Genomic DNA, 14,695 nt, shown 5'->3' with positions numbered 1-14,695 from the left:
TTACATGGTGACTAATTCGTACAAATTTAAATTACCTTAAATGAAATTTTTTGCTAAATCGTAAGTATTATACGAATTGCCCAATTCGCATGAATTCATACGAATGACCTACCCCTAATCCCGCCCCTAAACCGACCCGTCACTGGGGTTTAGACGAATTTGTACGACCTCACTCGTACGAATTGGTCGTGAGAAAGCGTTGGCAACATACCAACACAAGTTAACAGCCAGCCTTACAGTTAAAATGGCAAATCCATTTCTCATTTTATTTACCAATATCGGGGCAACAACAGCAGGTGTGTGACAGCATTAATAACACATATTAGAATTTCGGAGACATGCGTACGTGATTCTAATGACATATTTTGCTTGCGGTCTGTCTCACCTGTCAAGGCATGGGTCACAGTCTCATGTCAGTTTGAAGTATTTCATGGGTAAAGGGCACAAATTAGGAACACAGAATGTCCCCTGGGGCTGCAACTTAATAAGGTGCATTCTGAATCTCATGACACTAATATGATGAATTTGTTTCATAAACAGACGGGAGGTTGTTTGTCTTGCACTAGCAGGTGTAAGCTTGTGTTCTCCCTGTTTGTTTTTAAGAAGTGAATTTTTATTACAAAGCTGAGAAGCTAATTATACTCAGTTATAGTAAACGGCATACATAAGACTACACTGACAGCTATCCCACGATACAACATGCAGAAAATAGGAACTCTTGGCTCTTCTGCTGTTTTTCAAATGGAAGATATCTGGGTAGATTCTGGCAGCTCTACACGTGTATTTATGGAAGGTATCAAAATAACTTGATAATAGAAGCATTTTTTTTCCTTTTTTTCTTCTTCCTTCTGTCTCAATTTTCATCCAATTCCCTAAGGTGCTTGAATGGAAGGTTGTTTTCATTATATCATAATCAGAGTGTGATATGAAACACTACCATTACAAATACAGTGGTCTGAGACCACAAGAGAAGTTCTAGTCATTAAAAAATCTTGAAAAAAAGGTATCATGGTTTCTACAAAAAACATGAAGCAGCACAACTATTTTCAACATTAATAATATAATGTTTCTTGAGTAGCAAATCAGCATATTAGAATGATTTCTGAAGGATCATGTGACACTGAAAACTGGAGTAACAATGCTGAAAATTCAGCTTTCCCATCACAGGAATAAAATTCATTTTAAAATAGATTCAAATAGTAAACAGTATGGAAGCTTGTTTCCGCAGTGGAATAAAGCCATTTTAAAAAGATAATTGTGACTTTTTATCTCACTATTCTAACTCTGGGTCTCAACTGCGTGTTATAAATCAGAATTGCGTTATATAAAGTCGAAATTACGAGTTATAAAGTCAGAATTGCGTGATAAAGTCGTAACTGTGAGTTATAGTCAGAATTGCGTTATATAAAATCACAATTACGAGTTATAAAGTCAGAACTGCGTGATAAAGTCGTAACTGTGAGTTATAGTCTGAATTGCGTGATATAAAGTCACAACTGTGAGTTATAAAGTCAGAATTGCGTGATAAAGTCGTAACTGTGAGTTATAGTCAGAATTACGTTATATAAAGTCACAACTGCGAGTTATAAAGTCGTAACTGTGAGTTATAGTCAGAATTGCATTATATAAAGTCATACTTACGAGTTATAAAGTCAGAATTGCGTTATATAAAGTTCAATAATGAGTTATAAAGTCAGAATTGCATGATAAAGTCGTAACTGCGAGTTATAAAGTCAGAATTGCGTGATAGTCGTAACTGTGAGTTATAAAGTCAGAGCTGCGTGATTAAAGTAATAATTTGCGAGAAATAAAGTCAGCATTGCAAAATGTAAACTCACAATTTTGACTTCACGCAATTGATATATATTTTATTATATTTTTATATTATATTTTATAAAAAAAAAGAATTGCGACTTTTAGAGCACGACCGATATATCGGCGGGCCGATATTATCGGCCGATATTAGGCTTTTTCCAAACTATCGGTATCGGCATTTATGATGGCCGATAAATTAATATTTAAAAAAAACCAAAAAACGGATGAAACACCGCTCAAACACATCGAGTGTTGGCGTTTCATAGTTTGTCCACCAGAGGGCGCTCTACAACGTGCAGGCTGGCAACACCAGCTGAGAGCGCTGCATTCACAACGCAGATCATCCGTGAAGTGCATGTAAGTTGGCACGGAGACATACATTGCTTGAATAACAATTAAAAGAACATCCTCATCAGTTCTCTCAACTCACATAACATGACAAAATTTGTAACTGCCAAGTCCAGTTTTGCTGCTGTTACATGTAAGCTAAGAGAGTTGGTAATTACGCTAGGTTGTTACAGTTGACTGACTAAGTTTAACTCGGACAATGTGACTGAATAAGATGTATTTCTTTAATAGTTTGACAGCATGAGACGTATCATCTCTCCCCTGCCCGTTATTTTGAAAAAGTATACATATTTCTAAATTACGACTTATCATAGACGCTAACCACAAAGCTAGCTAATGCCATGGCTATCAGTGGGAGACCGCGCTAACATTAATGCGCCTTGGAAATCACAACAAACTTATTCTGCCTAAATAAAGAAATGATTACTGTATTTATAACTAGTATATTTGTAGTTCCAGTCCCTGCATTGTAAATCGTAAGTTAGGCTCGTGAGGAGTTCACGAAAGTGCGTGACTTCGTTCAGACGCAGCATTAACAAGTCAAATAATGGATTTACTGCATCATCAGTGGTAGATTTTAGAAGGCAGGCAGCAAATGATGATTGAAAATGGTTTGTTGTAGCTTGATGGACAGAATTAAAAGAGTGCATGTAAAGGGATAAGCAAGTTGACATTGTAATTATAAGGTAGCTCATATTTATACTGTATATAGTTTATATTTTGCTGTTGTTGTTATTTATCAGAACTTATAGAACTTAACTGAATATTTTTTTTTCCAGTCTTGCTCAAATTTATATTTATAACGCTTACAACATCTATTAATACTGGTAACTTAGATTTTTTGTTATTGTGTTTTCGTCCAAACGACTTTAAGTTTCATATCTTAAGTTTGTATTTTTATACATTTTATTTATAAGAACTTTAATATATTTTTATGTTCCTCTGTTCTGTTGTGACAATTAAACAAACAAGTTTATTTTTAAACTGCATTATCATATTATTTTAGAGAGGCTGAGGGATCATGAATAACTACAAATAACTAATGTATAAGGGAAATCTGTTTAAGTGTTTTTTACGCGTTTCTGTTATTTTATTTATTTTTAATATATATCGGCTGATATATCGGAATATCGGATTTTTAAATGACCAAATATTTGTATCGTATCGGCCTTAAAAAACCTTTATCGGTCGGGCTCTAGCGACTTTACGCAATTCTGACTTTATGACTCTAAATTGCGACTGCACCATCATAAATCATAAATATTTAAGAGATATTTCTCACTAGAAATATTTAAGAGATAAGGTCTCACTAGAAACAAGAACCTTCTCATATCTTCTTCAAAAACACATGCAAAAAATTCTGGACAGAAAAATCGCCATAATTTAAGACCTTTATGACTGCGAAAGCAGCCGCATAGCAACCATCCAATTGTAACTGAATAATGCTGAGCCTCTACTATGACTGCTGAGCAAACAACAAAAGGACAGTTTCTTGAACCCTATTATGGTTACTAATAGTTTTTAATGGTGTTGCTTAGTGATGCTTGCTATTTGAACAAACACTTTACAAAAACAGCACGTAACTCGTCCCGCACCATTTGTACTGTGGACATAAAGGCACATTAAATCATGTGGCTTGATGATGAGAGGTGTGCTATTACTTTCTAAGCGATTAGACATAGAATTGCCGCCTGGTGAATGATAAAACAAGGAACACTGCCTTTTTTGCAGAAAATGAAAAAAATCTAGTCTTGCCAATGCATGTCACCTGATATACTGTATGTTACACAACAACAATGTATAAAACGCAACAACTCCATCAAGAGGTACCTGTCTTTTGTCAATGAGAAATGGCGGTACACTCCTACTTTATCTGTTTCTGCATATCCAGCAGGCATTCTGGATTGTTTTCTGAGCTCTTTCCATTTTTCTTTTTTTTGGGTCATTTCACACCCTCAGGTATTGTGGCCATGCACAATTATGCATGCTAAGAGAGTCAGTAATGTGTTGTTCCTGCTGAAGGCCCTGCTCTTATCATAAACATGCTAGAAGCGACAGTCTTCAGAACATAGACCTCTAATATGCCTAATGCACTCACATTTGAATGGATGAAAAACAGGACATCCAAGTGCTAATATACAGTACTGCAAACTTGTGAAACTCAGTTGTCAACTTTATAATCTTATAATAATCTTATTTTTTAAATTTTCTGAAAATGTGTGTGCTGGTTCCGATAGGTTTTTTTAATACATTTTCCCCATAGTGATTTATTTTTAAAATAGTCTTTGTTAAAGAGTTATAAGCCATTAACCAAGCCAACCAACTACGAGGTAAATCACAACTTTACAAACGTTGATTTGAACAACCCTCTAGCCTCTTTTTATTTTACTCGCCAGACTTTTTACATGGAATGCAAGTACAAAAAAAAAAAAAAAAAAAAATCGACATAAATATAATATAAGATATACATCGATCAGGCATAACATGGTGAAATTAACTCTGATTATCTCTTTTATCACGGCACCTGTTAGTGGGTGGGATATATTAGGCAGCAAGTGAACATTTTGTCCTCAAAGTTGATGTGTTAGAAGCCGGAAAAATGGGCAAGTGTAAGGATTTAAGAGAGTTTGACAAGGGCCAAAATGTGATTGCTAGACGACTGGGTCAGAGCATCTCCAAAACTGCAGCTCTTGTGGGGTGTTCCCGGTCTCTGTGGTCAGTATCTATCAAAAGTGGTCCAAGGAAGGAATAGTGGTGAACCGGCGACAGGGTCATGGGTGGCCAAGGCTCACTGATGCACGTGGGGAGCGAATGCTGGCCTGTGTGGTCCGATCAAACAGACGAGCTACTGTAGCTCAAACAGTAGGAAACATGTATTGCACCTACACAAAGCAAAAATGGTTCAGGAATGCTTTGAGGAGCACAACAATGAGTTTGAGGTGTTGACTTGACCTCCATGTTCCCCAGATCTCAATCCAATCGAGCATCTGTGGGATGTGCTGAACAAACAAGTCCGATTCATGGAGGCCCCACCTCGACTTACAGGACTTAAAGGATCCGTGCTAACATCTTGGTGCCAGATACCCCAGCACACCTTTGGAGATCTAGTGGAGTCCATGCCTCAATGGGTAAAGGCTGTTTTGGCAGTAAAAGCAATATTAAGAATGTCATAATGTTATGCCTGATTAGTGTAAAAATAAAATATAAATTTCAAACACTATTAAAGACAAGTAAACAGTCTCTAATAAACTAAGAACTACAAGCAATAGCACAAATAAACACAAAAGAACAAAGATTTAAATGAAATAAACAGGTTTTTCAGGTAGATCTAACAGTAGTTAGATACAGATTAGGTACAGAAATTAAATAAAGTAATCAAATGTAAAATAAGACTGCCCAGTCTCCACTGTATTAATTAAATACAGATTAGCCCTTATTAAAGTTACAAAAGTTATTCAGGCAAGAGCATTGCGTTACTTTTTTTTTTGGCAGTGAGTCTTTTGTTGTTTGATTATCATTAAAAACACAGTTTAAGACAATGCACAGATCCAATATACAGGATCTGGTCATTTAATTAGAATATCATCAAAAAGTTGATTTATTTCACTAATTCCATTCAAAAAGTGAAACTTGTATATTATATTCATTCTTTACACACAGACTGATATATTTAAAATGTTTATTTCTTTTAATTTTGATGATTATAACTGACAACTAAGGAAAATCCAAAATTCAGTATCTCAGAAAATTAGAATATTACTAAAGACCAATACAAAGAAAGGATTTTTAGAAATCTCTTCCAACTGAAAAGTATGAACATGAAAAGTATGAGCATGTACAGCACTCAATACTTAGTTGGGGCTCCTTTTGCCTGAATTACTGCAGCAATGCGGCGTGGCATGGAGTTGATCAGTTTGTGGCACTGCTCAGGTGTTATGAGAGCCCAGGTTGCTCTGATTGTGGCCTTCAGCTCTTCTGCATTGTTGGGTCTGGCATATCGCATCTTCCTCTTCACAATGCCCCATAGAAAATCTATGGGGTTAAGGTCAGGCGAGTTTGCTGGCCAATTAAGAACAGGGATACCATGGTCCTTAAACCAGGTACTGGTTGCTTTGGCACTGTGTGCAGGTGCCAAGTCCTGTTGGAAAATGAAATCTGCATTTCCATAAAGTTGGTCAGCAGCAGGAAGCATGAAGTGCTCTAAAACTTCCTGGTATACGGCTTGGACCTCAGAAAACACAGTGGACCAACACCAGCAGATGACATGGCACCCCAAACCATCACTGACTGTGGAAACTTTACACTGGACCTCAAGCAACATGGATTGTGTGCCTCTCCTCTCTTCCTCTAGACTCTGGGACCCTTATTTCCAAAGGAATGCGACAGCTGAAACCCATGTCTTGCATACGTCTGTGCGTAGTGGTTCTTGAAGCACTGACTCCAGCTGCAGTCCACTCTTTGTGAATCTCCCCCATATTTTTGAATGGGTTTTGTTTCACAATCCTCTACAGGGTGTGGTTATCCCTATTGCTTGTACACTTTTTTTCTACCACATCTTTTCCTTCCCTTCGCCTCTCTATTAATGTGCTTGGACACAGAGCTCTGTGAACAGCCCACCTCTTTTGCAATGACCTTTTGTGTTTTTCCCTCCTTGTGCAAGGTGTCAATGGTCGTCTTTTGGACAACTGTCAAGTCAGCAGTCTTCCCCATGATTGTGTAGCCTACAGAACTAGACTGAGAGACAATTTAAAGGCCTTTGCAGGTGTTTTGAGTTAATTAGCTGATTAGAGTGTGGCACCAGGTATCTTCAATATTGAACCTTTTCACAATATTCTAATTTTCTGAGATACTTAATTTGGAATTTTCCTTAGTTGTCAGTTATAATCATCAAAATTAAAATAAATAAACATTTGAAATATATCAGTCTGTGTGTAATGAATGAATATAATATACAAGTTTCACTTTTTGAATGGAATTAGTAAAATAAATAAACTTTTTGACGATATTCTATTTATTTGACCAGCACCTGTACTGATACTGTTACATATGCATTTTCTCTCTTGACTTTTTACGTTCACTTAAGACATAACTGGATACTCGCCAAAAGACAGGCATTTTGACCATTTTGAGTAAAATTGTCAGTTCAAGCACATGAAGACGTGAAAGAGTTCAATTCAGTATTTGCATGCGTATTTCACAGTTGCCTAATGGCAAAATAAAAAAAATGTGTCGCCTAGCGTGAAAGTTGATCACATATGCGAGTGATTTACTTGCATTGTAGAAAGTTGATGGAAGCAAAAAAAGTTTTTGATAATCGGCCAAAAAGACAAGGTACAAGACTGTGTACTTAATTGCTTAAGATCTACAATCCCATGAAGCATTGCAAACAGCATAATCGAATGAAAAACAATGGAGAAATATAAAACTGCTCATTTACAAAAGTTATTTATGTGTATAAAAACTATTTATTTTAAGTTTATTGCAAAATATGCATATACATACAAACATTTTAGCATTATGAAGGCGTAGGAAAATCGACTCGATTACGTTATTTGCAGTGTTTCATGGGAGTGGGCAGAGCTAAAGAGCTATTTTGGCACATGTTCCTTGTTTCCAATCTCTGATTGGTGTAATTTTCTGTACATCATCGTAAAACCTCGTAGCTCACAGTAAGGCTGTCTTTAAAGGTTTTTAAGTTTTTACTTCCGAAACCCGACTGTTGCGCACTATTAGCTTTTAGTTACTTGCTAAAGTCTTCTGTGAAACTTGTTCTGGATGGTTGCTATGCGTTTGTTAAGGTCTTCTGAGAAAGTGTGTTTCTATACGGTTACTAGGGTATTCTGGGAGATTGATATATAGTTGCTAAGGTCTCCTTAGTAGCTTTTAGTGCATTGTGTTGCGATTCACAAGGGTGTTTTGCATGGTTTCTATGCGGTTGTTAAGTAGTATTTTGCGCATTGCAGGGAATGTCAAGTACCTATGTTTAAAATGTAGATTTAGGACCATAACTCTAACTGTGAATAGTAGTCATATCATATCTCATATCATACTTCATCAAATGTCAATAATATCTAATAACTTGAGCATTAATAATAATGAACTCATTCTCAAGAATAAATTGCCTCATTATCTCATATTCAGAGTCCATCCATGGCTGAACAGGTCACTTCCCCGCTGGCTGCTTAAGACGTCATATGCGTGTAATTCTCGGGTATGAATACTGATCCAGGAACAGCTTGGCCTTCATATATAGTGATCTAGTCAGTGTGGAGCCGATCTTAGACCCCCACCTCCTACCTTTAGATGTGATGGCAGGTGGTTCCCCCAGCAGTAGCCTCAGTCTCTTGGCATGGATCTTGCCTTGGTAGTGCGACTGGGCCACTACCGCTGAAGTGAACGACATATTGCACAGCGTGCAGCACTTGTTCTTGTCCACGTCTCCCTCCGCACTGCCCTGGGATGACACAGACACAGACACATACTCTGATATCCTTTAACCAGGACCGTTTATCACCTTTAACTAATAATACTGCATGGAGAACAGAATGATTTATGAAGCAAACGTGTTATCATAACTTTAAGAGGAAGATATGAAATTTGGCTGTCAAATTGGCAGATGTGGGTCGCGCTGAGGAGAAGTAATTTACAAACTTCTGAAAACGGTGTAGCATTATATTCTACTCCCTGCACTGATGCAACCACTCTGAGTTTCTCATATTGACTGATATTGGCTCTAAACACTGTTGGGTGAAGTCAGATCGAAACTTTCGCTAAAAGCTAATCGTTATTTAAAGTGCAGCAGAAAAAGTAGTTACACTACCAAGCTAGTGCTCTATTAATAGTACACTATTAAACTAATAACAAAATGTAGATGAGCTACACTGAAGCTACTTGAGTGGACAATATTTTCAATATAAAAATATATTTAAAATATATGCTAAATATAGCAAAATTTGAAACTGAAAATATATTATTTTGTTTGAATATTTAAATGGCAAAATATATTACAAAATACACTTTAAAAGGCATTTGTATTTTACATTTGTATTTTACATTTGTATTTTTAAATATATTTTGGACAACATAAAGGTATTTTGACTGAAAATGTATTAAAAAGTAAAACTTACAAAAAAAATTGTTATATCAATATATTTTAACATGTATTATAATATATTTTACTATATCATAGTATATATATTTATATATAATATGGACATATATGTGAACAAATACATTTACATTAAAATTAATTAACTATCTATCTGTCTGTCTGTCTGTCTTTCTATCTATCATCCTATCATCAGTCTATCTATCTATCTGTCTGTCTGTCTGTCTGTCTGTCTGTCATCCTATCTACTATCTGTCTGTCTGTCTGTCTGTCTGTCTATCATCCTATCTGCCTGCCTGCCTGCCTATCTATCTATCTATCTATCTATCTATCTATCTATCTATCTATCTATCTATCTATCTATCTATCTATCTATCTATCTATCTATCTATCTATCTATCTATCTATCTATCTATCTATCTATCTATCTATCTATCTATCTATCTATCTATCTATCTATCTATCTATCTATCTATCTATCTATCTATCTATCTATCTATCTATCTATCTATCTATCTATCTATCTATCTATCTCTCTATCTATCTGTCTGTCTGTCTGTCTCTCTGTCTGTCTCTCTGTCTGTCTGTCTGTCTGTCTGTCTGTCTGTCTGTCATCCTATCTACTATCTGTCTGTCTGTCTATCATCCTGTCTGTCTGTCTGTCTGCCTATCTATCTATCTATCTATCTATCTATCTATCTATCTATCTATCTATCTATCTATCTATCTATCTATCTATCTATCTATCTGTCTGTCTGTCTGTCTGTCTGTCTGTCTGTCTGTCTGTCTGTCTGTCTGTCTGTCTGTCTGTCTGTCTGTCTGTCTGTCTGTCTGTCTGTCTGTCTGTCTGTCTGTCTGTCTGTCTGTCTGTCTGTCTGTCTGTCTGTCTGTCTATCTATCTCAAGTTAAAAAAGCATAGCAATAAGTAAAGACAGTATAGCAGCTTAATGTTTTGTTATAAAAATAACATCTAAAATGCCATTTATTCTCTTCAGTTACTCAATTTGGTGAGTGAATTTACATGAGCTATGAATTAATCAGATTTTCTTTCTACTGGAAAAGCGAAGTAATAAAAAATGTTTGTCACTGCTGAGCTATTGCATCATTCACCGTTTACAGGTTCATCTGCTCTTCAGATCAATATATAAATCAATGGTCAATATCCTGAGCACTAAGAAAGTGGGATTGCAAGGTCAATGATGTGCAATAAACTACAAATTAAAAGAAAAGCTAAGAGCAGAGGATAGTTGTGGAGTCTTTAAAGAATAGTTATGTCATTTTTACCAACAATCATGTCATTCCAAACCTGTATGCTGTCCTTTTATATAATACAAAAGTAGTGTGTGAAAAATCGTCATGCAATTTTTGCTATTTAGCAACAGTATCTTAATACAATCTATGAACTGTCATTTGTGGCAAGAAGTCTAAATTTCTCCATTCTCCATGGAAATATTACATGATGGTGAGTAAAAACAAATAAAAAATTTGCATGAAATGTTCCGTTAAACATTAAATAATGAGACACTGATTGACTTTCTGAGCTTTAAGTGTTCTGTAACCCTTGCGCTTGAACTGAGGTCTGTGTTCCCTCCGCAGGGCATCGATCTGTGTCCACACATTCTGCTTCTTGTTATTCCTCTCCTGACACGTAATAATGTCTTTATTTACTCCCCTGAGGGGAAAGACCTCACCAACCTCCAGCTAAACCATGAATGTCCATTTAGACATTGACCTTGACTGGAAACAATCATCACATCCACACAGGAGAGAAGCATCTCTTTTAATTTCAGGTGAGTTTTTTAATATTGCTGGCTGCGACAAGAAACAGCAAACATGTGCCTTAAACTGACGCAAGTTTACATTATGAGTTAGAGTGAGAAACTAAAATACACGAGGAGACTCAAATGTTTATAGATGCTTTATAAGTGTGTCTGTGGGGGTTACTTTGCTTTATTTTGAATTAAAATAGTCAAGTCTTTATGTAATGCTGATTGTTGTTTATATATCACAAGAAAACGTTAACAAATGTTTTCAAGAGCTCCGCAGTTAGGCTTGAGCTTGAGGATCACAGCAAAATACATGAAAAAGGTGAAAGAACTAGGGTAAAACACAGGTGCAAGCAACGATTACATTTAACTGAACAAAAAAACAACACTCTCTCTTGCCATCTGCAACCCACAACACCCCTTGTTCCCTGTGGAACAGCTTCCGAAATTCCCTCAAAATGCTTGTAATATTCAAATCCTGGACTAACATTTTCTGAACTGAGATGACAGCATATCTTAACTCATTAATGACAAGCTATGTGGTTTAATACAAAATAAACATTTATAACACTGACACATCAAAAAGACGGTTAGATAAAATGCTGTGTCTGACCCTCAGAACTCCACTTTCTAATTTATGTTGGTGCAAGAAAATGTTTTATCTTTTCATAATTTTTTTTAGTTCAAGTTTGACTGTAGGTGCGGTCACGCCATGTCGTAACTACCACAATTAGGTGATTTTAACTTATAAAAAGTGTCATGTCCTCCTAGCGCTCGTGATTACAGCTTGTAACCCAGCTAACAATTTTTGGTTCCCGGAATGTTCGATTTTTAAAGATTTGTTTTTGGTTAGCCAGGAAAGTTTTCTTAACAAAAACAGAACATTCCCCTAAATTTATCCTCTAACATTCCCCTGACATTATATTCTTACGTTCCTCTTGTTCCCCTAACGTTATATTCTAACGTTCCCCTAATGTTATCCTCTAATGTTCCCCTAACATTATCAACTAACGTTCCCCTGATGTTGTATTCTAACATTCCCCTAGCGTTATATTCTAACGTTTCCCTTATGTTATCCTCTAATGTTCCCCTAACGTTATCCTCTAACGTTCCCCTAATGTTATATTCTAATATTCCCCTAACATTATATCCTAACGTTTCCCTTATGTTAATTCACTAACGTTCCCCTAATGTTAACCTCTAACATTCCCCTAATGTTATATTCTAACATTCCTCTAATGTTATCCACTAACTTTCCCTTAATGTTATATTCCAACGTTCCCCTAACGTTATCCTCTAACATTCCGATGACATTGTATTCTAACATTCCCCTAACATTGCCCTTATGTTATCCTCTAATGTTCCCCTTACGTTATCCTCTAACGTTCCCCTGACATTACATTCTAACATTCCCCTAACGTTATATATTCTAACGTTTCCCTTATGTTAATCCACTAACGTTCCCCTAACGTTATCCTCTAACGTTCCCCTTACGTTATATTCTATCCTTCCCCTAATGTTATCCACTAACTTTCCCTTAGCGTTATATTCCAACGTTCCCCTAACGTTATCCTCTAATGTTCCCCTAATATTATTCTCTAACGTTCCCCTGACATTGTATTCTAACATTTCCCTAACGTTATATTCTAACGTTTCCTATATGTTATCCTCAACGTTCCCCTAACATTGTATTCTAACATCCCCCTACCGTTATATTCTAACATTTCCTATATGTTAATCCACTAACGTTCCCCTAATGTTATCCACTAACTTTCCCTTAACGTTATATTCCAACGTTCCCCTAACGTTATCCTCTAACGTTCCGATGACATTGTATTCTAACATTACCCTAACGTTGCCCTTATGTTATCCTCTAATGTTCCCCTTAAGTTATCCTCTAACGTTCCCCTGACATTGTATTCTAACATTCCCCTAATGTTATATATTCTAACGTTTCCCTTATGTTAATTCACTAACGTTATTTTCTAACGCTTCCCTGACATTGTATTCTAACATTCCCCTAACGTTCCCCTAACGTTATCCTCTAACGTTCCCCTGACATTGTATTCTAACATTCCCCTAACGTTATATATTCTAACGTTTCCCTTATGTTAATTCACTAACGTTATTTTCTAACGCTTCCCTGACATTGTATTCTAACATTCCCCTAACGTTCCCCTTACGTTATCCTCTAACGTTCCCCTGACATTGTATTCTAACATTCCCCTAACGTTATATATTCTAACGTTTCCCTTATGTTAATTCACTAACGTTATATTCTAACTTTCCCCTTGTTATCCACTAACGTTCCCCTAATGTTATCCTCTAACGTCCCCCATATGTTATATTTTAACGTTCCCCTAACATTATATTCATGGCTTTTCCAGGTTTTTCATGACCGTACTATCATGCAAGTCTGTCACAGATTTGTGTAAATCTTTTGACATTAGTAAGAAAGTCACTTATGAACAAAAATGTTTGCATATTTTGCAAAAATATGCCAAAAATATCCATTCAAAGTGAACAAATCCTCAACTGTAGTTTGTACCAGTCATAAAACCTCTAGACCTTCAGCAGTCCAAACCACAGACATTCACAAGCCATGTGTGACATGAAGTGACAGCTTGACATGTGAAAGTTGTAACAAAATGGATTGGGTCATTCTTCGTTCTTTTAAAAGATCCACTTCATCACTACACCCCAATAGTAGCCTGAAATGTGAGAGATGCGGGACTGGGCAGAAGTAATACGCTTAGACGAGCAGGTCATCCATGTCAATCAATATGTTGTGGACATAAAACCGTTTTCCTGGGGTAGCTACATCTGGGTTCCTCAATGGAGTAATGAAACTGCCAGCTTAAATTTTTTAGAAGGAAAGTGGTTTGGAATTGGTGCTAGTATATATTTTTCTGCAATCTAACAAATTCAAATAGCATAACTAGCAACAAATTCTCTATTAGTACCAATACATGTACATTAAATGGCCATATGTAGGCGTATTTCTTCACTTACATTGTCTGTCCGAAGTTTCTTTGCAGGGCAGCCACCATCCACTGGGTGTAACATGTAATACAGGCGAACTTTGTTTGCATGCTTTCGACTCTGCAAGAAAATGAGATAAAGAGTGTTTCACAAGCAGCCAGTTTCATTCCAGTGTTGACAGAAAAACAGCTTGCCATTGATTATCAAGCTAAGCGATGTCAGACCCGACCCAAACAATTCTCATCAGAGCTACAGGAACAAGATTATGGACCACTGCTTTCATTTCTCAAAGCTTGATATGCCCCACTGTAGCCTCTGAATGATCGCTCTGGTGGCTGAATAAAGGTCCGTATTGATTGCTGTGTAGCAGACGAATGCCCGGCCATATGAGCAGTGAAAAGGCACCAGAGAAGTAATTCTCACAAGAGGGTTCTTCAATCCATTATCAAGCAGGGTGATATGTGCCCCAAAATAGTAAATCTCCATAAAAAGCCACCGTAAACTAAAAAAGATTTGTAGCAGTTATGATGCCTGCGAGACAAAGGATTTTGGAAATCTTAAAGGCAGAAAGATGGATCATCAGACATTAAAGGAATAGTTTACACAATAATGAAACATCAGGTCGTCCCAAACGTGTATTGCTTTCTTTTATCTGGAGCAGATTTTGCAGAATGCC

General features: G+C 36.5%; 1 protein-coding gene across 1 annotated transcript in view; it reads right to left on the bottom strand.

Moving 5' to 3' along the window:
• The window catches only part of zmat4b (zinc finger, matrin-type 4b), a 59,092-nt gene that overhangs the window by 13,542 nt on the left and 30,855 nt on the right, over positions 1-14,695 (bottom strand). Inside the window, exons 3-4 of the mRNA XM_079803810.1 lie at positions 14,050-14,139; positions 8,461-8,617 (exon numbers count right to left, since the gene is read on the bottom strand). Coding sequence (XP_079659936.1) covers positions 8,461-8,617; positions 14,050-14,139 — 247 coding nt within the window. The remainder of the gene's footprint in view (positions 1-8,460; positions 8,618-14,049; positions 14,140-14,695) is intronic.

Source organism: Gobio gobio (genome assembly GCF_949357685.1).
Source record: "Gobio gobio genome assembly, chromosome: 22".
NCBI classification, from domain to species: domain Eukaryota; kingdom Metazoa; phylum Chordata; class Actinopteri; order Cypriniformes; family Gobionidae; genus Gobio; species Gobio gobio.
Note: the sequence above shows the minus strand (reverse complement) of the source record. Positions and strands in the feature narration are given on the sequence as shown.